The 24,182-nt window shown below is 37.3% G+C and overlaps 1 protein-coding gene across 1 annotated transcript in view; it reads left to right on the top strand.

Annotated features, from left to right (window-relative positions):
- The first annotated feature begins 8,321 nt into the window (after window positions 1-8,321).
- The window catches only part of cep350 (centrosomal protein 350), a 32,210-nt gene continuing 16,349 nt past the window's right edge, over window positions 8,322-24,182 (top strand). The window contains exons 1-25 of the mRNA XM_079245644.1: window positions 8,322-8,432; window positions 8,593-8,636; window positions 8,744-8,852; window positions 9,021-9,186; window positions 9,613-10,214; window positions 10,364-10,477; window positions 10,913-11,035; window positions 13,541-13,663; window positions 14,095-14,813; window positions 14,957-15,075; window positions 16,329-17,347; window positions 17,617-17,755; window positions 17,968-18,128; window positions 18,298-18,484; window positions 20,740-20,900; window positions 21,013-21,176; window positions 21,400-21,510; window positions 21,627-21,767; window positions 21,956-22,086; window positions 22,289-22,387; window positions 22,466-22,686; window positions 22,828-23,048; window positions 23,247-23,525; window positions 23,650-23,799; window positions 23,934-24,094. Coding sequence (XP_079101770.1) covers window positions 8,357-8,432; window positions 8,593-8,636; window positions 8,744-8,852; window positions 9,021-9,186; window positions 9,613-10,214; window positions 10,364-10,477; window positions 10,913-11,035; window positions 13,541-13,663; window positions 14,095-14,813; window positions 14,957-15,075; window positions 16,329-17,347; window positions 17,617-17,755; window positions 17,968-18,128; window positions 18,298-18,484; window positions 20,740-20,900; window positions 21,013-21,176; window positions 21,400-21,510; window positions 21,627-21,767; window positions 21,956-22,086; window positions 22,289-22,387; window positions 22,466-22,686; window positions 22,828-23,048; window positions 23,247-23,525; window positions 23,650-23,799; window positions 23,934-24,094 — 5,540 coding nt within the window. The 5' untranslated portion in view covers window positions 8,322-8,356. The remainder of the gene's footprint in view (window positions 8,433-8,592; window positions 8,637-8,743; window positions 8,853-9,020; window positions 9,187-9,612; window positions 10,215-10,363; window positions 10,478-10,912; window positions 11,036-13,540; window positions 13,664-14,094; window positions 14,814-14,956; window positions 15,076-16,328; window positions 17,348-17,616; window positions 17,756-17,967; window positions 18,129-18,297; window positions 18,485-20,739; window positions 20,901-21,012; window positions 21,177-21,399; window positions 21,511-21,626; window positions 21,768-21,955; window positions 22,087-22,288; window positions 22,388-22,465; window positions 22,687-22,827; window positions 23,049-23,246; window positions 23,526-23,649; window positions 23,800-23,933; window positions 24,095-24,182) is intronic.

Raw genomic sequence — 24,182 nt, 5'->3', positions numbered from 1 at the left:
CACGGACTGTGGGTCCAATCACCGGACAGTAAAGTGGTCTGATGGGGAAGGGCAGGAAGGGGGATGCATTTCCTCTGGTGCAATTTTTAAAAACGTCTGACATACTAGGTTTGTTTATTGAAAAATGCAAAATAAAATGTCAAATAAGCAGGGTAAAACAATAAAGTGTCAGTAATTCAGGAATTTAGCTCTTCAGATTTTAAAATGTGTTAAATATCATTTTTAATTTGTTCAAAAATAGTTTAAATTAAATTTACATGCTTGGCGAACAGGGAAACCACAGAAGATTTGACATGAACCTCCCAAGTCTGGAATCACTGTCACCCTTCCAACCTTTCCAACTTGTGCTGCAGGGCAATTCAACTTTAAGATGACTGCCAACACCACAAGAGATAAACCATTACAGCAGACAGCCAGAGCTCCACTAGAAAGCATCTTGATATTTAGCTGTTTATGAAATAAGAAAACATGTCTCATTTCATCAGAAGAGTAATAAACTGACCAGGGAATTTGTTCAACACGCTTGAGTTGCAGGATTTCTGACTGACAACTCAACTACAACTCCATGTTGAAGGGAAGCTTTGAAATGATCATGTGCTTAACTGGAAAAGACAAAACGCAGAAGAAAACCCTCAGAGGTGTGTCTGATGAAGGACACACCTCTGCTATGCTTTTCCACAATAACTTTGGCTCAGACAGAGTTGATTTATTTTTAAAAGCTTTACCTCTGGATATTCATGCAAATCTGTCTTTAACTTTTTGAGAAGCCCGACCAGATCATCAATATAAACTGTCTCACTGAACGTAATTAACTCTAAAATATATTACATTAATTAAAAGGTCTGTATTAAAATCCATACAGCTCATAATTCTATATATATATGTGAAACAATCTGTTATGCAAGTACAGTGTACAGCTGTACACTGAATTGTCTACAGGAACACATTTATTTATTATTTAAAAGAATTTTTTGTCTTTCTTGTTGATAGATAAATAGGTGAGAAAACACAACATATTTTTAATTGACAGACCAAGCCGGGCATTTTGCATATCTAAGACAGCAATAGTAAAACAGTACATCAATTTTTAACCCTATAAAGGACTTGTGATGCAGTGCAAAAAAATAAATAAAACAGAAGATTAAACAAATGTCAAAAATCCATATTTTATATTCAATAGCATATAAAAAACAAATGTTGAAACTGTCACATTTGACTATTTCATTTAAAAATATAAGATCATTATGAAGTTGACGGCATCAATATGTCCAAAAACATAGAATGGGGTAATTACCCCTGCGTAGTGATGTGGGGCTCATGACATTTGCAAATCGTTGCATTCCATCTTATTTATATTTTCCACTGTGACAAAATTCTTTTGGGATTAGGGTTGTAGTTTTTTTTTTAAATTTTATATTATTTGGATTGTAATTGTGTTAAATCAGCGTTTGATATTGTCTTATATTGGTCTCAATCACCTGAATCAAAATGAATCAAAATTGTATTATGGAAGAATCTGTGATACTGACAAAAATCTAATTTGTAGTCATTGAATCTATAAAATAATCTATCATGATACAATTATTTATTTACATGTTTATGAGACAGCTCCTTATGTTGTCTGAATGACAGTTCATACTAATATAACTAAAGCAAACTATATAAGTAACACAGTAAAGTAAAAAAGTGGGGTCACAAATACAAAAGTGTTTGATCAGACAGAACCTAACACAACAGAATTATAAGATCTTTATTATTTCTAGCAGTTCTTTCACTGTGTACTGGACTGTATTTTTCATATGTGACCTGGTTAATGGTTTATCAAACACTTGGAGTTTCAAAGGAACTTGAGCTCTGGTAATTTTACTTCAATGACTAAATCATTTCCCTGGAATTCCTAAAACTGTGGCAACAGTGTCATAATAATCATACCATAACAATTACAAATAACTGCAAAAGATGTGACTAATCACAGTCTATCTTAATGTAACTGCAGTAGGTGGTCAAACTAACACAGAGCTGTTTTCCTGCAGAATGAGTTCAAGCAGTTTAACCAAGTTTGCTTTTCAGCTGGACAGAGGTCCTAATTTATACACCACAAAAACCAATTTACACCCTTGCCAAGCAGAGCAGTGTTATTTAGTCTGGCCAATCAGAGTACTCTACAAGAAAAGATGAATTAAACAGGAAAAATGGCACTGGGGGTGGTAAGTGGCAAGTGTTAGGAGGATTAAATAATTAACAAGAAAGACCTGAGAAGGAAAATTGATCCAAGCCAAGGCTCATTCGCTTTCCTTCGCTAAGAAAGATCATTTAAGTAATTCAAGGAAAAGCTAGTCAATGTTCTTATTGGACTTTTGTGCAGAAACTGATGAACGACTACAATCTTAGCATTCCAATTCAAAAGGAAAGAGAGCTTGGAAATGATGAAGTCATCTGGCAACAGTATAAGCCTCCAGCTCCTTGTCATCTAAAACACAAACACTGATTATTCATACTGCCTCCTCCTTTATTGTCAAAACTCCCATGACTTGAGAAAATAGACTGATGGGTTGTTCTGATAGATTAGTTTATCTCAGTATCACTGTGGGTCTTAATGCGAGTTGAAAGATAATACTGAAAAAATAAAATGGCTGAAGTCCCCAGCCATAGAAATAAAGGGAAAAGGCACACAGCTAAGTTAAAAGAGGGATTATAAAAGAAAAATCACACTATTTGATCACCTAAAATCTCATCAACAACTTGTCACAAACACACTTCCTTTCTATTCAATGCAGTAAATGCCTTTAATTAATTCCTCCCTCCTTGGGGCTTTGGTCCCTGCCTTGCCTGGGCTCTGAGGCTTAGCTGAAGTGATTTCCCACTCTAGAAATTTAGTCATTATCTAATCAGGTCCACATAATAATATGTCTGACGGCTGTTTCCAGATACCTGTTTGGACAATTCTGAGTATATCTCAATAACTAATATGAGATTTAATTAAATGAACAGGAAAGATTGATTGGAGGTCTGCCAAAGGTTTTACTTTGAAAAAAAACCAAACTTAGTAATAATTAGAAATGCAGGAAAAGATAACTGAATCAACAATCAACTATAAAAAAATAAAAAAAATAAAAAACATGAAAAACAAAACAAAGTGCATAGGTTTTGCATACATATTTATTAAACAGATAAAAAGTTAATCACTTATTATGCTATAAAATATATTCAAAATATTATGCGTGGGAAAACAGCGGATTAATTTGAGTTCTTTGAGAGCTGAACAACATTGCAACATTAGTAAAGACTCCTTTCTGCTCAAAAACATTGAGCTATTCTGCCAGAAAAATATGTTAGTGTGTCGTGGTAAGCTCAATACAGTCGCAAAACTGCTAAGCATTTTCAACTAACATCTTTTACAATAAGTAAAGCATATTTTCTTACCTAAAAAGAAAGGACTTCTTTCCATTTCGCTCTCGTTTCCACAGAAAATAAAAATGTGGCACAAGATCAGACCACGTCCGCCGTGTTATCCCCCTGTCGGTCCTAAAGAGAGGGAGAGAAGGAGGGAGGGATGGGGGAGAAGAGGCTGTTGCAGGTTATTTGGCGGGGGGAGTCGGAGCAACTGGAGCAGTTGTTGGTTGACAAAATAGACCCTGCAACATCTTAAACTGAAACCAAACGCACACGTGTGTCTGTGCGTTGAGGAACATGACATGTTCATATATATATATATATATATGTATACATATATATGTGTGTATATATATATATATATATATATATATATATATATATATATATATATATATATATATATATATATATATGAACATGTCATGTTCCTCAAATTAGATGTCGAGTTTGTTTTTCTTTATTTTAAGTTTCATTTTAATGAAAATAACCCTTAAACCTCCTAAACATAAGTTGCCTACTTGTTGCCTTTTGCGTACCTTGGTCCAGCTGTAACTTGGAAACCCGTGTGTGTAAATGTGTGAGTCTGTGTCGTAACGGTGAACTCTACATATTTATGACTCACCTGTAAACAATAAGTGCTCATACTATTGCCAAACTATGATTCCCATTTTTATAAGGTGCACAATTGTTTCCATACAAACAAATAAAAATGAGCAAGCCATCGTATTTTTTTGTTTTTAACATTTTGTTTATGAAAAGTGACTTGAATGATTTGCAGTGTTGTCATTAAAATTAATGGCGAATTCAAAATTATGTTATCCTGACCGTTTGGGTGCACATTTTGATATTTTCTATGTAATATAAAATGGAGCCACAAGGGGGCAGTAAATGCAAAGGATTCGTTTGAATGAGGAAATTTTACAATGAAAATGGCCCTGAACAAAGTTTGCCTTGTGATGTAGGTTTCATAGTTTTCCTAAACGCATTCGTATGGGGTCACCGGCCTCAAAATCAGCTTCTATGGGCCCCTGCTCCCATCAGCACATTAACTGAGTAAACTAGCTACATAAGATTTTCTGCCTTTTGGAAATCATCTCTGTAAAACGTTTCTTGCCTTATTTTAAGTCACTCTTTTACCTAACTATAATATTCAGTTACAATTTGGAAGTTTAAATTCATGAAAGTTACCATGTTTAGGTACAAAACTAGGTAAATAAATGTGCTTATCCATCTTTCAGAGAGTGGTAAAGAAATCTGAAGGACAGAGGGTCTCTTGTCTTTAAAACGTTCAACTTTAGTTGTTTTGTTTTTTTTTGTTTTTTTTTTTAATGTGCTACATTAAGTCATTTGCTATTGTTTGCCTGAATTGGCAGGGCTAGATTTTTATGGGGAACAGACAAACAAATACTTCCACTAATCTTCCTACCATGTAACGACTTCATTCATTCATGCATTCATTCATTCATTGATTCATTCATTTATTATCCTAACGGCTCAATCCAATGAAGGGTCGCGGGGAAGCTGGATCCTGGACAGGTCACCAGTCTAATCGCAGTATATAATGACTTGATGATGGTGAAAAAAAAGAGAAAAAAAAACAAACAAACAAAAAAAAAAAACCATCAAGCGCAGACATCACAAAAACCTGAACGTTTATGTTAGCACTTTCTCTTCTCAGATTCTGTTTTCGTTAACATGATGGATCTGAAATTGTTCGTGCTTTTAATGGAAGAAATTGGTCTTTTATGAGCCCTTTCACTAAAAGCGACTTTCATGACAGAAAAGGTGAGATAGGGTAAAATAAATCATTTTAAAAAATCCATCCACAATGGATTATTGTAAAATTGCAGTGGAAAAAAAAAACTATTTAAACTATATAAATAAATACTTATTCAAATGATGTATATATATATATATATATATATATATATATATATATATATATATATATATATATATATATATATATATATATATATATGTGTGTGTGTGTGTGTGTGTGTGTTCCACCCATGTATGACGTACTCCAACTCTCGCGATATCTCAGTCGTCGTTACCTAGCCGTCCTGGAGACTCTAGTTTCATCTATGAGAAACATCAACATAGTAACCCGGGAAAGACCACTTCAAAGGCGGGCGGCGACATCTTTTTAAAAGGAATAATACAGTTAAGTTGGATATGTGGTTTCTTGAGTAAACACTGGAACAATGGGTGCATGTTCCTGGAAAAAGTTGATAGTTTAGTCGGTACAACTACTGGCTAACATTGGTTTGCTAACGTTGGCTGGCTAACGATAGCAAACAGATAGCTGAACGAAACTGAAGGAGGAGTCCAGACAAGTTGGGATTTTCTTATTATGAGGACATCATCGTGAATTTGGACATCTCGAAACGTCGGCTTGGTTCCATAAAGGTATCTTATATTTCTTTTGAGAGTGTCTCATTGCTAAAATAATGATTTTCCTGACAGCTAGCGTTAGTGTAAACTCTCTCGAGTTGGCGGCTCCGGCTATTCCCTGGATAACGACATCACGAAATAATAATATTGAAGCCAGCTGTTCACAAGTTGCTAACATATATTATTATTTATGATAACACCAGTCGTCCAGTGAACATTTACTTGGGTGTTACAATGATTAATTAAAAACATTAGTTATTGCCTTAATTCCATTAGGTTACCATTGAAACTATATTACCCATCAATTTTCCTTATTCCATTGCAAGAGCGAGTAATTCTTGGTTTCTATTATTACTATTATTATTTTTGCCATATTACATTCTTCAGAACGACTTAGTAAATCGAGTTTACTCTCTGTTTTGTGTCCTTAAAAGTGAATATCTTTAATATAGCAGCCATAGAGCTGATATTCTCGTAGATCTAAGATCCTGATGCACTGTCCCTTAAGATTTGCCGGTGTGTTATAGAACAGTGAATAAAATGAGAGTAAGTTCATGTTTATAAAGAAAACCACCAAGTGACTTGTTTGGCTTAACATCTGCGAAGTCAGATGGATCTGCAATAGCAAATTAAATATAAAATAAAATACAGAACCATGACCCGCGGCAATCAGGTGACAGCGACTGGTGTCAAAGTCAACACTCCCAAAGTTAACCAGAAATGGATCATTATTTCCTTCTCATTGGCTCTAGGGGCGTTTAGCTGCTTTTGACACAGTAGTGACATTTCTGGTTTGAAGTTACGTTGCACCGACCAATGTCCCCGCATGGGTATCCTGGTTGTGTAGTATAAGTACCCCTGTGTGGCAGCATCGAGCAGCTGCTGCTGAGCAGCCTCCCTGTATGTCAGCAAAGAAGACACAATGCGCCATCTTGGATTTTAGAAGTGTTTTTGTGTGAAAAGAAACAACGGCGGGTATTTATATGGCAAAAATACAGTTTTAATTACGTTATTCAGTCCCGGGCATAGTAGTTTCTTCTGGTTTAACATTTAAATGGGTCGCCTTCCCTTAGAGGAGTTGAGAGTTTTACTGTCTTATACTGGCCCTTTTTACAAGTAACAAAGTTGTTTTGGTTTATTCATACAGTACTTTTATTAATAAGCGACTCGAACATGGCCCTTTCGCGTTTAACAATAAATAAACTACAACTATAGTGAACAGCTGCTGTAATACAAGAAACATTGCATTTCCCTCTTACAAAGAAGTATTAAACAGTATTGACATGTGCACATTTTATTCCACAACTGTGCTAAGAGTCCAGCATTAACTTTCATAACGTAAAGCAACAACTACAATGATGAATATATAAATGCAGATTAAGACTTTAATATTTTCTTAATGTTTAAGAAATAGTTCAGATTCAGTGTTGTCCATAGTCTCAAATTTTAAAAAGACATACTGGCGTCAGGTCTAGTCAATTTACAGTGCGCGCGCTTTTGATTTAAGGATATAATCAAACTGCTCAGTGTGTTGCCGCGTGGTTATGGAAAAGTCTCATAAAAAGAAAAAAACACTTTTCTTTTTCATGGCTCCTACCCTCGGGGCTGTGCCACTTGCTTGGTGTGATTAAAAGGCATGACTTGCATGACTACTCACGGTGTGTTCAGACCAAACGCGTTTTGAGCGTCATGAGCGGCAGGTTTCCATGTAAAAAAAAAACCGCGTTTGGTCTGAACACACCGTACAGGTTTTTTTAAACATGGCCAGAAAGACACACAATAAACTAAGCTGGACTTCTTTTAAAATCTGTGTTCAGGTGATCTGTAATATGCAAGTTATCATTTGACATTTATTATTTGTCTTGTGTGTTATTAATATTTCTATTATTATTATTCATTATTGATAAATGTTTACTAATCAGAACAGAACAGTTACACAATTAAATTGTTGTCTGGCTGAACAGTACCCAGGTAGGATGAGGCTTGTGACTCCAGTTACAAGTTGTCAGTAAACATGACCTAAGTGATGTGAGTCATGTGCTCCGACCAGGGAATGTGTTCCAGTCGAACCTGTTTGAAAGGTCTTAAGTGTCATTAAATTGCTGATCTTCTACAGTCAGTCATTCTACAGCTATGTGGCAGATGTTTTTATTTGTATTTGTATTTATTCTCACATGCAAGTCACTTGCATGTGAGAAGTGATCAGTTAACTTAAAGCACATGTTTTGTGATATATTGGAAAAATAGTTTTGTCTAAGAACTACCTGGGCTGTACCTCATGCTATAGCATTTCCTGTGCATTTTAACTTGTTAATATTTAAGGTATTGTTTGAAACTAAGTATCAGTCCCCAAAGCTTGGTTTTCTCATACATTAAGTCATCTCAAAAAGGTAGTTGTATACTAGTCTCACATATTTCATCAACTGTTTTTTGTTAAATGTCTGTACCTATTTAAAATGATGAAAGTATTTTCTTTTAAATGAAAGTTTATGTTGTTGTTATTGACAGTATTCCTCAAGTTTTATTTGGATTAATTTGTATAATTTTCAGGTGAGTGGGAGAGATGAGAAGCAGCAGGAGGACTGAGGTGTCTCTGAAAAGTTCATCGCAACTGCGTAATGATCACAATATTTACCCAGGTGTGTTCACAAAATACATTTCAGTGTTCGGTATTCTCAATTTTGTCCTTAAAATAATCTGTTCATAAGAATTATATAATTCTTCATTTAAATGTGTTGTTTACTATTTGAATCACTCTTACTTTAATCTGAATTGTGGCTTTTCTTTACCTTTTGTCAGAGCTGACAACTGCATGGAAAGGTTTGGCTCAGTCCAAAGCTGCTGTAAGTAATGAGGAAATTTTTTCTGCTCAAATAATGTCCATTTACACAATAAAATCATCAGATAAATATGTTATGTAAAGTCTGACACTTGTTTTCTGTTTTTATAGCTGCGGCACATAGAAAACCGTTTAGAAGCAACTCCAGGAACAGGAGTTTTTCTCAACTCAGTCACTGACTCACCTAAGAAGAAATCTTCAAGGACATTAGGCAACCAGGGTTAGTTACTCTATCATATAAAAATGACTTCTTATTAGATCACAATATGACAGATTATGTTTTCTGTCATTTTTAAATTGTTGTATTTCAATATCAACTTTTGTCCTAATGTGAAATATCAGGAGACAGATTTGACGCCTTTTGATAATATTGTACTTTCCATCACAGAAGTGCCGCAAGCCGATGACCTTGGAAGCTCTTCAAAACCCTGGGGTGGAAGACAGCAGAGTCCAGCGAAAAGCAACTCACGTAGCCCATTGAGAAATACCACCCAGGACAGCAATGTCCGTAAAACCAGCAGTGTTGAGTTCAGGGAGCCACTGGTGTCGTACAGGTAAAGATAACAATGAAACATCTCTCTGATATACGCACACACACACACACATATATATATATCTGCATGTATATATGTACATGCATATATGTATGTATATATATGCGTGTGTGTGTGTGTATATATATATATTTTTATTTATTTATTTTTTTCCTTTTTTAAAAGACAAAAATATAATCTATCTTTGCAGTTCTATTTGTCTATATTGTAAGATTTACAGTTACAATGAAAACCTCCAGATCATTGTTTTGAGTTTGTCGTTTATTTTCCACATTTTTCATTACACAATATTTTGAATTTGGAGATCTCGCCCATTGGTAGACTGTGGCCATCCAGTAGTTTTTTTTCTTTATAAATTCAATAAGCAGTAAACTAAGAGTAAATCTTATCTTCTTCTTGATCCCTTGTAATCCTGTGTGTGTCCAGAGACGCCACCCCTCCACCACATCCCTTCTCTCAGCTGGAGGCCTACAATCTGCAATCAGTGCCAGGGTCTACATGCCCATCCTCTTCGCCTCACTCAGATCCTCTGTCGAGCCAGCTGGTCTATGAGAGAGACACCAGGGACAAACAAACAGACAGGGACTTGGACACCACTCGCTCCTCTGCTCTGGAGAGTACAGAGGTGCGCTATCTCAATGACCAGCCAGCCCTGGATGTTCTGAAGACAGAGGAAACCCATCTCAAAGCACAACTTGTAATGGATAACCAGGAGTCGGGTCCATGTATGACTCCCAATGCAGGCTCTTCACACCGATGGGAAAGCACTCCTTCCACAAGCCCTGGGTCAGCATCCCAACGATTAGAGAACCTAAAGCGACATCAGCCAGATGATAAGTTGGAGAAGCTCAAAGAGCGCATAAGAAGACAAAGACAACATTTAGAAGAGGCTGCAAAGAGGGAGAGGCTGCAGGGTCATCTGGAACAGCCTCTAGATATGGTGGAGAGTAATGCTGCTGGTTCAAGCACCTTGCCCACAGCAAAAATACGCAAAGTAGCAGCTGCACGCCCTGCACCTGTATACAAAGGTATTTTTATTGAAGTATACTTTACCTTTCTCCTTTTTTATTTTTCACCTTGGTAGAAATTACCCTCAATGACAGCTTGTTATTTTGAAAAGGCATATTTGCAGTTTTGCAACTGGGATGCTGTAGCTGACTAAGCTTTTGCTCCACAGGTTTTAATAGTACTGAGACAAAGGTTAGGACTCCTGATGGCAAAGTCTGGAAGGAGGAACAGTTCCATAACCTCAGCAGAGAAATATATAGAGATCTATCGCGTCAGTTTGCCGGTAAATATTTTACAATCTTTAATCCTTTTCATTTGGACAGTTTTTGTTAAAAGCCATGGCATTACACATTTGACTTTTTTGTTTTGTTAAAGTTTTTTGAGATGTGATTTGAGAACAATTTTTTTTTTTTTATTTTAAAAAAATTACAAGCCCTTGTGTCACTGACTATGTCTGAATGGATAGCTTTTAGGAGCTAATGATAATTCGAGTTGTACTTTATGTGCATGGCATCTAGTTGACCGTCAGATTTGAGAAAACCTATTTTAGAGTAAATTTGAAATTTGGGTAAAAGTCACATTCACAAGTTTGAATGCATTGTGTTTGCAAATCAAATTTATGTACATAGACTTCAGTTCACAATAGGATCCTTTTTTTTTTTTTTCAAGAATCTGTTTGTTTTGCTGTGTGGTTCATTCATTTGTTCTCTTTGTTTAGAGCGCACCAGACATCACCAGCAGATAGAACAGAGAGCAGAAAGATCGAATGAGAAGAGGCCATCCAAACCAGTGAGGAAGGTCCATAGAGTTGACCCTGTCTCTGATCGACATTCAAAACCAGGTATAATAGTCCTCTTTTATTTGTGATGGTATGTGAAACAGTTGGCATCAGGACATGATTTTGTCATGGATCAGTGCACAGGTTGCAAATCAAGAACCTAATGTTTTTGGTTAGATCATTATTGAAATGCATCTTTGTTAATCGGTTGTCTTTGATATTTTAGGCCTGCTTTATTTGTATTCCTTACCTATAAGTAATAGATACCATTGTTGCTTTTATATATATATATATAACTTACTTGTGTTTTACATTACCCATCACACATCATTCTTCTGGTGTCAGTCCTGCTATTACTTTGTTCCTCCTGTCATATCTCAGTCCTCTGGTTTTTCGTAAATACATTTCTTACAGCCTCATAAAGACCAAACTATTTGATTTATTTCAAATGGACAGTGCATATTAATGAACAGAAAAATGTAACTATGCCAGAATTACCAGTGGCTACTCTCCATCTGTAGTCACTGGCAAATCAAGAGAATGGAAAAGCAGTGTACAATAATAATGACAGAGAATTAAAGACAAAGATTCTCCACACAATGTACTACTTCAGACATGATTATTAGAATATTTATGGGTGGTTTCAGGTTTTGTTCCCCTTTTGCCAACGGTTGAGTTTTGTTTGAGATATTTGGAATGTGACACAGTTTCTAATGTCAGCTGGGATACTGTTACAAATATGAATTCTTTTAACAGATAACACTTGTTGACAAAACGCTGTGCATCTGTAAGGTACTATACAGTCATCTTTAATAGAGGGTCTGGTTTCTTTAACACTTAACTGGATTTGAACTTTATGATTACATTCAAGGACAGTGAAGAGAGTCCATTCAAAATCTTATAAATCAAACACGCCGGTTTGCACTTTTTAAAATAAAAAAAAAATTGAATATTGTATTTTTGAATTTGTAATTATAAAATTGTAAGTATTAAGACATGATGACAGAAAGACAGGTTTCTGTCAAATATGTACGTTTTTTTGTTTGTTTTATAGTAGCCATGTTTGTCATGTAGAAGTAAAATATTTAAATTTGAATGAAGAAATATTTTATCAGGATACATTGGCACTGATGATCTAATTTGTTAAATTACATAGATTAAAAGGTACAATTTTACAGATTTTAACATGATCTTGAAAAGATATTGACACCAGATATTTACATGTATCTACAATATTGAGCTATTTCAATAAAAAAAATAAATTTAAGCTCGATGTTGCTGTTGGCCATTTAAAAAATACGACGTAGTTTTCTTTAAATTTAATAAAATGCATGACTTTCTGAGTCACTCATCAATACACATCATTGCTGAAGTCTGTTTCTCTAAAACTTCTACATCAGATTTTGCCTCTATAAAAATTATGGCATCTTTGTATTCATGCAGTACTAATTATTAGTAAATGTAAATATAGAAATAGAAATATAGAAATCTAAAGACTTAATCCTCTCATTAGATCACAGCATTTTTGGGGTATATTTTTCCTTTCCTGAGTTCTTTCACGCTAGACTCATGTGTGTGCTTTAGTACATGAACCAGAGATATTGCTGGCTTGCTGATGGAGTGTTGTGACTCTAATCCTTTAAAAATGTGCAGCATGTCTGACATGCAGTTTGGAACCAGTGAATAACATGCAAACACCCTCACAGGGGAATCATGGCCACATACTTCTGAAATCTGGCCATAAAGCAGGGGCCAGGGTATTTAAGAAAAACACCTCTCTTTACACAGATTGGTGTCTTAAAAACAATTGTAATAGTTGTTCATTTTTATGCCTGTATAAATGTAAGGCCTGCCACCTTTTCATTTTTACTCACTTTTACTCTTCATATTTTATTTGCTAATATTATTATCAAAATTAAATTACATTAAAAAAAGAATAATTGCATAAAGCTAGGTATTCTGAAATTTGGCCATCCATTGTGTCCATGCTCTCATTTAATCTTGGCTTCAAGTTGGTGACTTCTTTTGTTTACAGCAACTTAGGTGCTGTCTCTAAAGTTCTAACTAGTCTGTGTTTTTCTTGGCACAGTACTATGAATAACCCCCTGAAATCTGTGGCCAGGTTCCCTTGGTTCATCCATTCAACACAAACGGCTGCTTGTTATGTTGATATAGTGTTTCATTACCAGGAACCACTTTTTGCTAGAATGCACTTGTGATAAACAAGCTTGAGATATTTTGAAGCAAAGAGACATTACTCTTTTTGTTGTGCCATTGTACTAGCCAGGTGGAAAAAACATTGGTAATGGACCAGATTAGTTAAGTTTTTCAGTGGCTCTGTACTACCACACAGTTGCTGCAGTTGTCTAAAAAGTACTTGCACCCAGAAAGCCTGTGTCCTACTTTATTCTTTCCATTGTACTGGCTTTGGGTGAAGTGCTCTTACAATCTTGATAAAACAATTATTTGTGTGATTGTTTACATTTGTGACTGTTCCTTTGCATACCTACATAAACAGCTACACATGCTATGATGGTGACATCTAAAGCTCATACTTTGTGTCTTTAGCAGTAATTAGTCCTGCATCGTGGCGGGAGGGCCAGAAACTGGTGCAGATGGTACTGGGTCCAGTTCCTAAGCTGGACAGCAAGGATCACAGATCCCGTTCAAATGACAGACACAGTAGAACAGGTGAGACTCAAGAACCTGAAATCTTACCCTTCTACACATTAACTACACCATTTTCTGTAATAAAACATTTTGTAAGTAAGAATGAGAAACTTGTGATAAAAGTAGAATAGTTGTAAAGAGGTCAAGCAGACATTGAAAACTGGATTCACAATATGTCAGCTTGACGTCAAAAGTATTTTCTCTGCACTATTAACTTTATGTGACATGTACAAGATTTACAGCTTCATTGTAAACCAATTTCATTCTTTATTTATAATTCCTCTTGAATCTCCCTCCTTTCAAACATTTTTATACAAACATGTTATGTTATTATAGTTTTAGTCATAATTCACTATTTGATTAATTTATGTGCATTATCCGATTTACAAACCTGTCTACTTGTGATATATACTGCATCTCTAACATATTGCTTTTCTGGAAATTGTCATCAGCTTCCTCTCACCGCTCAGAGCCACATTCAGACTCAAACAGACATGGTACAGAGAAGCCTCTCAATGGATTTAATGGGCAACCTACAGGCCAGCCTACTACATATATGCCCTTGTCTGCTGCTCAGGATGATATGCCAGTGGGACTAAGCACTGACTTGTTGTCTGCAGACATCAAGGGCATACTTCACGACCTCCAGCTGGATTGCAAACCAGCTAAAACAGAAGAAAGGGCCCGTAAAAGGTCTCGTGGTGGCAGTAGTAGCAGAAGAGGGAGAGGGGCCTCAGGGTCACGATCAAAGACACCAGTCTCTGCTTGGGGAACAACTGCGGTAGGAAATAACTCTTCAAGAGGTTGCCGTAGTGCCAGTCCCACTACACGTCAATCAGATAACACTCCCACCGACAGAATACACAAGAAACGACACTATGATGCAGATACTGTTCGCCAGTACATTGCACGACAACAAGAAGACAGAAAGAGACGTCAGGTAGAGGAGAAACGGGCAATGAAGGAGGAGGCTGAGAGGAGAAATCAGAGACTGCAAGAACTCTACAAGAAGCAAAGAGAAGTTGCTAAAACTGTGGCCCCGACCACCGAAGCCGTCGTTGTGCCTGTCCAAAAGCGACTACAAGAGACTTACACCAAACTGGTGATGGAGGAGGCACAGCTTAGCGAGGAAGCTCCACAGACACAACAGACTGCTTCTTCTATTCAAATGGTATTGTGAAATTACATGAAACATTGTCATTGTATTTATACAAAAGTTATTTCAGTAAAGTGATTTACTCACTCAGGTGAATTGTGACCTCATTCTATTATGAAAGGAAAAAAATGTGCTTTATACAAATATTCTTTCCACAGAGACCCATGTACCAGCCATCAGGAGAGTCTGACAAGGAGAACAGAAAACTAGAGCCCCCACAGAGCCCCTCAAGCAGCGATAAATCTTTACAGGATCAGCTACCACCTCCATTATTCAGGTACACACTAACTCAAATATGACTACAACCCTTTGATCGCCACACTCTCCAAAACAAGAAGTTTTCCTCACTTTCTCTCACTTGTCAACACAAATAGCACTCTGCAAGTACACATTTGTACTGCCTTCACATAATGATATTTGGGTGACTCGAGAGTCATCTGACTGACACAAAGAAATAGATTGTTTTTTGTTTTTTAGTTTTTTATGGACATACCCTGGAAGCTGTTTAGAAACATGTTTGTGTTTCCATTTCAGTGCAGGATAAAATAATTGGGACGTTTTTCAGTCACTGCTTCAATGTTGGATATATGGAAGGACATCATAAACTAAAATAAGGACAGTTATAAAAATAAGGACAAAATTAAACAAAACTCACATGTTTTTGTTGTGATTAATTAATTGTGTTTGAACAGAAACTTGCTCACCTCAATATGCTCCACATATAATCTGGCGTGACGGTTAAGCCTGCTTGAAACCCTGGTTCATTTCCATAGATAATACGGTTCTGTTTAGTGTCGTCAATGCAAAACTCAGCTGCAGCATCGCTCTAAAGTCCAAACAGTGATCTTCCTTTTCAGTATTTCTATCAGCACAAGCTGCTTTTTGCTCTTTAATAGCTTGATTAATTATAGCTACTCCGATTTTAGATATGTTTCCCTTTTTTTTTATCAGACAGTGTGTGTTTTAGAAAGGAACTGGTTTTTCGTTTGATGCGTTATGACTTTCACTTCATTCTTCTTTAGAAACGTCACCTGATTTCCGTCATGACATGCTTTTATCAGCTGATGGTGGATTCCTGGAGGTGCGGCCTCCTGGGCAGTCTGATAGATTAGCCTGGCGAGCAACACCTCTTGCTGCTTCGAGATCTTTGCAGGCAAGAGTCCTATGTGTGGGAGAGCATGAATACCCCCTCATCGCATTTGATGGTGTTCTTTGCTCACATCCTGAATTTCCTTAATCAAGTTCATAACCTGGTTGCTCCCTGATCCAATGATTTTTACAATATCCCAGTCCATGAGGTAGTTTTTTTTTTTTTTTTACAGTGATTAGATCCGTGTGATTTTTGCTACTGCAATGTTGAAAGTGCATCTCCAGTGTAAACGATGCATCCACCAGGTAGCTGCTGTAGGGGGAGGCCATTATAAATATAGTAAAATATGTTCGTTTTGGTCTAAGTTTTACATTAGCTATTGCAGTTTCCTTTTCATGTCTTGTTTTAATTTAAGGATTCTCTTTGACTAATTCTTGCAGGAATGAGCTGGACATGGGAGCTGCCTCTTTTCTCCAACCAGACTTTCTGTATCCCGCTGTTCAGTCTACAACTGGTCCCAGCAGTACTGCCCAAGCACCTCCAAATGAACATCTCTTTTCTCAGCTTTTAAGGCTGGAAGCAGCAGTAGCTGCTGGAAACTTCAAGAACGCTGGAAAACCAGTCACAGCTTCTTCCAACAAGTTGCAGTCCAAAATGTCCCGCATTGAGGCTCTCAAGGCCACAGCAACATCCCTCTCCAACCGCATTGAGAGTGAGGCACGGAAGCTTGCTGGAAAGGGCATCAACTATGGTGCAGCAACATCGATGGATGTTGATACTATTTTGGCATCTAGAACCTCTAATCTTGATGTTCAACACTGGATGGAAATGGCTGCTAATGCCACAGAAAATGATGACATGTCTCCGAGGATCCAGAGGATTTTGACAAGTACAGATCATAGTTCATATGGTGGCACAGCTCTTCCAGGAGCAGGCAATCTGCATGACTTAAGAGAAAAGAAAGAAAAGACACACAGCAGTTTTAACAACCCGCATACAATTTCTGCAGACATTAAAGGACCTAAATTGAACACATACACACACAATAGGAAGAGTGCAGTCCGTGGCCAAGAAATGGAAGAAAAAATGGACAAATCAGCACTAAAGATAAAAAATAATACTGAAGAAAATTGGGAAGTTGTCCTTGAATCAAGTGGTGGTTCCCTGAGTGAGGGTCCTCTTTTGAGTGAAGGCAGTTTTTCTGAAGTTGAGGCAAGCCCTCCTCATCACTCCATCAGATCTGTACCTGATCACCTGAAAGCGATGGACTACGGTGTAAATCAAAGTAAGGATCTCCATCGACTGCTGGAGTTCCAGAGGGAAGCAGCAACATGCTCTAATTTCAACCCACCTTTTTCACAACCTGAAAGTAGCAAAACACCCTGGGAAGAGCTGAACAAAGGGAGCCCACTAAGTGTAATCAACATATTTACTAAAAGTCTTCACGCGCATGGGAAAGGTAAGAGCTCTAGTTTCTAAAAGAAAAAATAAACGCCAGTGTTCAGTTTGGATTTGTTTGAGAATACTAAAACAAAAAGCTCTTGTCTGATTTTTTTTTTGTTTGAATGAACAAGTCCTCCTCATTGTTAACCTCTAAATAAAAAAAATCAACTATTGGCAATAAAGAATTTTTATGTTATGCAAATACAATAGTATTATCTATGGAACATTCTGACAGTCAAAACAACACGTCTCTTCTCTTTCCATATCATCTTTTTCATATCTTAGGAGAAAGGCGTTCTCCCCTGGCTCATCCTTTGCATACTGGAAATGATTCTGGAAATGTAGAAGTATATGAAGATGACTTTGTTTCATCCCATAGCAGCAAAGTCAGTGACCACTTAAAGAGAGGGTCAGACGCTCCCAGGTAAAATCAAAAGATATGTGTAACACGACCACTGGGTGGCAGTCATGTTACACAGTATATATGTATTTTCCCCCTACTATATATATTGACAAGATGAAAAGTAATATGATTTAAATTATATGCAATTGTTTGGGATCTTTGGGTTGATGAGTAAAATAAAGTATAATAGTAAAAAGTATTGATCATAGGATTTTGTCTCTCCGCATGAATAGTCGCTTTGAGGAGCTGATGAGGAGGTCGCCATTTGAAAGAAGTACAGGAGCCGTTGGTTCCCAACATTCACCTTTTCACTCATCCACTCACTCACACCCTATTTCCTCTGGTTCAACATCTGGCTCCTCACCTCTTTCCAGACACTCCTCCAGAAAAAGGGGTGAGAATAACTGCCTTTGCATTATTTTCAGGCTGAATTGTAAATTAAAGTCACTTAAAGGTATAAGTTTAAACATTACGACTCTTGAATACCCTTGTATCTGAGATCCTGTGTTTTTTATGCATCTAATTCCTCTGCTTTATGGTGTTATTATTCTGTTTGTTTGCAGGAACTACATCAGATCAGAGTGATGTCACTCTTGTAGAAGAGCAGAGGAGCTCTTGCTCACCTCTTTCAGAAGCTCTTTCCTCTGGATCCAGAAAGAGAAGTTCAGACAAAAGCTCTGCTCACAACGGAGCCAAAAGTGTCCATTCAAATGACATTTTTGCTGAAAGTTCAGAACATTCTCCTCAAAGGTAATTAACCTGGGGTGACCACATATGTTACTGTTAATTTCATTGAATACTGTTAAAGTTAAAAAATAATTCACACTAACATTTTTTTTTTTCTTATAAAAAAGTTTGTAGAAGGATTAAAACAGGATTAAAAGTTGGATGAATTGTGAATGCCATTCCTACAAGTATACCCTTATATCCAGTAAGGGTGTAAAAATACATCAATCTACATTGATATATCAGTCATGTGGTCAATGAGCTAATGGCATCAATCTAAAATGCAAACATCATTCAAAAACTGATAGAATAACCATATCAAACACTCTTATTTTGACAGTGTCTGTTTTATAAGTTCCTCTGGCACATTTCCTATTTATTGCTAGTCTGTCTTCATTATAAGAACATTTTTATTTAAATGACTTCATTTAAATATCCAAGTGCAGGAATAAAAATGGTAAATGATATTCTGGTTGCTATATGTTGCACAGTACAAAATATTTCAATGTTCAATAACCTGGGACATCATTTCAGTATCAATAAGTATGAAATGATGATTCATATCAATAAGTGGATCCTGAATTGAATGGAATTGAAATCAAATAGTTACTTATATAAGATATTGGTAAATACTGAATTGGTATCCACGAAATTGATATATCGTGTTGTGATCAAATTGGTGATTTACACCCTTACTATCCAGTGGTCTCTGGTGTTTACTCCCCACACTGTGGCAGTCAGTAACTTTCAACACTGCTTTGGTGTCAGTGTTGATCCTATTGACTTAAAGCCCCATATTTCTTCTGTGCTGTTCTGTTATCTAGTATGGATATTTTACTCAATGGGGTTTTATTAATTAGTTCTGGTCATAAGCCATTATTGTATTGTCAGAAACCAAAATGAAGATCAAGCTGAAATGCTTTCCTTTGTGTACTAAAAATTATTTGAATATCTTCTGCGAAAGGTCACCCCAGTCGTTGCTGATACAACCACTCAGATATCTCTCCTTGGTGATTTTTTTATTTTTTTTTTTTTTTTAATACCCCAAAGTAAATTTATCTAGGGATGACTAATTACTAAACTCCACAAGAGGCCCCAGTTGAGGCTGCCAGTCTAAACAGTCTTGTGGCTTGCTGTTCCTTTGTAGGCCTGAGTGTTTAAGCAGCTGTACAGCTAGTGCCAAGCAATTCAAGCAAGCTGCAGTAAGACCGTAGAGTAGAAAACACTGGGTATTTTGTTTTAGGTGCCTGCTGGGTGGTTTTTCGGGTCAGTCAGCTCCACCACAGCTTGGGCCTTCTGCCAAAGGAAAGAGAAGAGTTTTTTTTCCTTTTAATCTCAATGCAAAGTAGTGACATGTGAGCCCTTTAATAGTACTCTGGAGCCCAGGTGGCAGATTCTTTGGATTCTGTGGTGTCTGTGACAAACATTAAAGGCATTACATTCCAACAGAGCTCTGTCACTCTTACTGCCCTGAGTGAAGTTTGTCTCTTTTTTAAAATTCCCTTTAACTCAAATCTCTTAAGAGTTTGCATTTAGGGTTGATGCCTATATTACTATGGTTATTGGTTTTGGGTTTATTTTATTCACAGCAGTTCAGTGTTTTATTACTCTGATGTAACTGGTAATGTTATATCATAATTTATTTACTGAGTTAGATTAGTGTTTGAAAATTAAAATTGTCACTGTTTCCAGTTCTTCATAGGTTAGAAAAGTGTCACTATCTGTTTTCACACCGTGCCTGGTTTCCGATCACCCTTACCCTTTCTGAAGAGGACAGGATAGCCATTCATAGAATGGGCCCCTCACAGCAGGATTTGCTGCCTCAGCTAGCTCTTACGATTTGAAGCCCCTTCTTTCTGTATCAGTTTACCAAAAGAGAGTCATAATATGCTGCAGTCTTATTTAAAATGTGATTGTAAAGCTGCTACTTAAATATATTCATTCATTCATTCATTCATTCATTCATTCATTCATCATCTGAACCACTTAATCCAATCAAGGGTCGTGGGGGAAGTTGGAGTCTATCCCAGAAGCTTAACCCAGAAAATATAGTAAACTTGTATTTACTATATTTGAAATAACAAACCTTAACTTTTCACAATTCTGCTTTTTTGTTCTATATTTGATTATGTCAGATAACTTTTTCATTAAGCTGAATTAACCTACTAGAGCCTCCTAACCCCATAAAATCTCATAAAGCTGTCATTTACAGGTACAACCACTTCAGAGAAGATTTTTTAAGCAATGATCACTGATATTTCATTTCTCCTATTTTGCAGACCTCGATTTACTTCACCCTCTCATTCTCCAGACCCTGCTTCTCCACCAGGAGCAGATTCTCTCAGTGCTCATGTGAGAAGTGGCTCCATTGGTGCAAATAACCCAAACACTGGCAACACTGGCACCTCCACTTACTCTGGTAGACCAGAGAAGTCCACAGGTAAACACATACTGCTTTGGTGCTTTTATGATTTAAGCTTCATTATGTGCAGTTAGCAACTTTTACTGATGTCTTTCTCAGTTTTTGTGTTTTCTTTTTCTTTTCCTCCCAGTCGGGCTCCAGTATTCACCTGCTGTCTTGCAGCAGCGTATGGCAGCAGAGCTTCAGTACTTGGAATCCATTGAGGAGTCTATAAAGCAGCTGGGAGATGTTGAGAGGCTGATGGGTGTGTCCATTGCACAACAGGAAACTGCATCACTGGCCCAAATACTCAAGGTAAAGAAGAATATTTTCTTGTTCTGAGAAATTAAATTGATGTTATGACATTAAGCTATGTTCTCTCATTTGCATTTTTTTTGTTTGTGTTTTTAGTCTACCTTTAAAGTTTACATGCTAGAAATGGAATTGGTGTAATTGGAACCTTTATATACATTTATGCCTCAGTTCTCTGTTGACGACCTCACTTAAGTGACCTGCTCTGTAAACTTTAACCCTTCAGGCCAAGCAGCACCGCCATGAGCGTGAGCTCTACGACTTAAAGATTAAGGCTGAAAGAGAAGCTCTTGAAACAAAGATCCAACTGGAAGAAAACAGACAGCGAGTGGCCAGGGTATCACCCATATTATACACTATTAATCAATTTAATGTAATGTCTTCACTTTTTTTTGCCTAAGGTAGGGATGTTTATATTGCTACATATAAAATGTATATGTTTGATTTTTTTAGGCTCATATAGAACTGCAGGAAAGTTTGGCAGCCTCTCAAAAAGAGACTTTGGAAACTCTCCAGGAATCAACTACAAAGATGATGAGCCAACAGGCTGAGGCAGCGCAGCACACAGCGGATGCTGCCCGACACATTAAGGAGGTTTGCAATAACTTCCTTCCTCTGCCTGGAATACAGCCTGTGCCTTTTTCTTTTTTTTTTAACAGCAAAGCTGATTGATTGTTGAGTTACAGTAAAGATATAACAGTAAAGGGAGGAAAACACCATTTCCCATTTAAGATTTATCGAATAAAAAAATTTGATCTGTGTATCCTGCTCTTGGTTATCAGATGACAGAACTGGCACGGTCCCAGATAGCAGGAGCCATGGTTGTGCCTCCTGTTACATCTGTTTCTGCTATGTTGGACCAGCAGGATGAACAGGAAAACTCAAGACAGGATGACAAACCTGATTCTGACAGGTACTACATCAACACTTCAAAGTGTTTGCTCAGCACTCCATTTCCTTTTTTTTATTAACTTCAATACCCTATGATCCATTTGTAGCAAGTTAGTGCTGTGGTCTAGTAGTCACAGAGAATTTTTCATGGATGAGATTAGAGTTCTTAAAGTTTTTATGTGAATGTTAAAGCCTATTTTGTTTCTTGTTTGCAATGTTCACAGTGAAGTTTCAAGCAGAAGAACCAGGTCAGAAGAACCCCTTTCTTCACTGAACAGCCTCAGCCAGTCAGGCTCGCTATCCTTCAGAAGACCCCATCTCAGGTACAAATCAGCCATGTCTTTAGTGTTAACCATTACAAAACAAAAGAGAATGAATTTGTATACTTTCACCTTCCTTAGTGATGCAGCCTCCAGCAGCAGCCACCAGAGCCCATCCAATGCCTCCTCATGCCACAGAGAACGAACGAAAAAAGAGTTGGAAGAGGAAAAACAGAGGAATGGGAGAGCTGAGGAGAGGCTTGAGAGAGAAGCAGCCAGCAGCTCAGTTGAGGAGGACATTCCAAGACTGGCCAATGATTCTGTCTGCAGCGACAGCGTCCCTTCTATAGTGGATGAGAAAGGTGCTGGATGACAAACACAGCTAGAAGTTCAAGAGTTCTTGTTGGCATCTTTTTATTTGTTCACATTCATGCATTCACATTCAGAACAGCGCATGTAAAAATGTTCAGTATATAATGAGCTAATCTTGTCTGATTCACTAGGCGAGAGTACATCAGTGGCCACAGAATACTCCCTGAAGTTTGACGAGTCTATGACAGAGGATGAGATAGAGGAACGGTCCTTCCGTTCTCTTTTTCCATCAGAGGCACATCGCCGTGGAACTATGGAGAAGAAATCCCGACATCAAGAGGAATCAGAGGATGATGGAGCCAGTCACAGTGCAACATTGGTGTCAGGAACAGGGATGCACAATACCTTTAAGGTGAGGACAGAGTAATATGGTCATACATTAGATTCAGCAGTTGTTAATAGTTGTTCATTATTGTTAAATAATAATGTATTTCTACTTTGTAACTTTGGATAAACTGTGCCCTTTCCCTTTCCCGGTGAAAGTATTGCTTTAATATTATTTTTTTAGTTCATGGCTTATTGTAACCTTTCCTACAATGTTATTCTGCAGTCTCAAGATGTGCACATAGCCTTTTCTGGTGGACAGGACAGCTTTTCACAGTTTACTATGGACATGGTGCGTCAATACATGAAAGATGAGGAGGTGAGACTACAGCATCAGAGCTCTCTGCTGCATCTTCGCCAGAAAGCACTCAAGGAAAAGACTAGAACAGAGCTGGCCTGGCTTGAGCTCCAGAAAAAGAGGCTTAGAGACAAGGGCGAAGATGATAAAATGCCACCAATAAGGAAGAAGCAGAGGGGCCTTCTCATTAAACTACAACAGGAACAGGTACTGAACATAAAAAGGATAACATGAAGTTTCTATTTAGCTTTAGGTTAACTGTGATGCTGCAGATTTGCATTCAACTGATGTTTTGGGGGTTTTTTTCACCTTTTTTTTTTTTTTTCCTCAGGCTGAGATCAAGCGACTCCAGGAGGCCAACAAAGCAGCAAGAAAAGAAAGGCGGCAGTTGCTGAAACAGCAGGAGGAAATTGAGCGGATGAGAAACTCAACACTCAGACTAAAAGAACGACTCAAGTGTGCTGAGGGTGAAGCTGCAACTGTAAGTACTGCCCTCCCCCATACAGTGTATGCTGAAAAAATGATTTTTAAAGCTACCTGGCCCAAATGATTTAATATGGTATTGTCCATTATCGTTTTTTGCATGTGTGTTTGTGTGTATTGTACGTCCTTCAGGAAACTTCAGTGTCTGAACCTCCTGAGTCTGAATCAGCCGCTGCCGATGTGAGGCTTGCTGAAGATATTCGCAGTCCGTCTCCCTCACTCTCAGTCTCTGGAAGTGAAACCAGCAGCATCATGCAGAAGCTTAAAAAAATGCGCTCCCACATGGATGAAAAGTAAAGCATTTTTCTTTCATTAACTGCCTTTTTATATGATTATTAGCAAGTTTTTCAGTTAAATATTACAAGTCATATTCTCTTTTTC

This window comes from Telmatherina bonti, assembly GCF_933228915.1.
Source record: "Telmatherina bonti genome assembly, chromosome: 8".
In the NCBI taxonomy this organism is placed as follows: Eukaryota; Metazoa; Chordata; class Actinopteri; order Atheriniformes; family Telmatherinidae; genus Telmatherina; species Telmatherina bonti.
The sequence above is the reverse complement of the archived record's forward strand: the minus strand, read 5'-3'. Positions and strand labels throughout refer to the sequence as shown.